At 53.1% G+C, this 999-nt stretch overlaps 1 protein-coding gene across 1 annotated transcript in view; it reads left to right on the top strand.

Moving 5' to 3' along the window:
* Window positions 1–397: 397 nt before the first annotated feature.
* lama5 (laminin, alpha 5) overlaps window positions 398–999 on the top strand; it is a 78,659-nt gene continuing 78,057 nt past the window's right edge. Inside the window, exon 1 of the mRNA XM_069141739.1 lies at window positions 398–893. Within this exon, the coding sequence (XP_068997840.1) occupies window positions 594–893 (300 nt within the window). The 5' untranslated portion in view covers window positions 398–593. The remainder of the gene's footprint in view (window positions 894–999) is intronic.

Here is a 999-nt window from a genome sequence, read left to right on the forward strand (position 1 = left end):
AGGAAAGAATACATTTTTTAGTTTATTTATAAAACTGAAATGGAGTTATGAGGATGAAAAAATAGGCCAAAAAAAAGGGATAATGGCAAGAAAGGAAGTGATGGAAAGAAGAAAGGAGGCTGATAGAAAATGGGCTTTAAATGAGAGGAAAGTTTAAAGGATGGAATAAATCCAAAGTTATGAATCCACAGAAACTTCCAGTTGAAATAATTAAACTGGATCCAAACCCTCCACTTCAGGTGGGTTTTAATGGAGGTTGAGCGATTACCATTCAAACACCGAGAACTGCCCTCCTCCAGGAGGGGGGAGAAGAGGGAGGAGGGGGAAGGGGGAGGAGAGGGAGGCAGGCTGGCTGCAGCAGCAGCTCCAGTCGGAGTAGGTGCCTGGCGGAGCGACACACCGAGAGAGAACTGAAACTTCGACGCAGCGCTCTCCAGGATTTACCTCCATCTTCCTCTCTCTTCCTCCTGCAGCTCCTTTTGCCTCCAAATGCTTTTCTCCTGCAGAAGATCTTAACGGCTCGTTTCCTCGTTCCAGATTAACTTGAATTCCCCCGACAGAGAGTCCGGACAGGATCGAGCGCACAGGTGGAGATGATGGCGAGCGGACGCGCGTCGCTCCGTGCCGCGCTCCTCTCCGACTACACGCGGCTGCTGTGGCCGCTGCTGGTGATCTGCTGCGGCGGCGGCGGCCTCTCCGCGTCGGCCCAAGAGCTGCCGACCAACGGGGTGAACGGGTACAGCCTGCACCCGCCCTACTTCAACCTGGCCGAGGGCACCAAGATCACCGCCACGGCGACGTGCGGGGAGGACGACGCCGGCAGGAGCGTGCACGACCTGTACTGCAAGCTGGTGGGGGGCCCGGTGTCCGGAGACCCGAGCCAGACCATCCAGGTGAGAGAGAGGGGGGGGGACAAAACTTTATAAAGCCTAAAATATTCATAGAAACTTATTCCTCTTGAGACGTTTAACTAGTTAGTGACTTTAACTGTGTTTTTAT

This window comes from Embiotoca jacksoni, unplaced genomic scaffold (genome assembly GCF_022577435.1).
Source record: "Embiotoca jacksoni isolate LCO1_2020_lvr unplaced genomic scaffold, fEmbJac1.0.p SCAF_90, whole genome shotgun sequence".
NCBI lineage: Eukaryota > Metazoa > Chordata > Actinopteri > Embiotocidae > Embiotoca > Embiotoca jacksoni.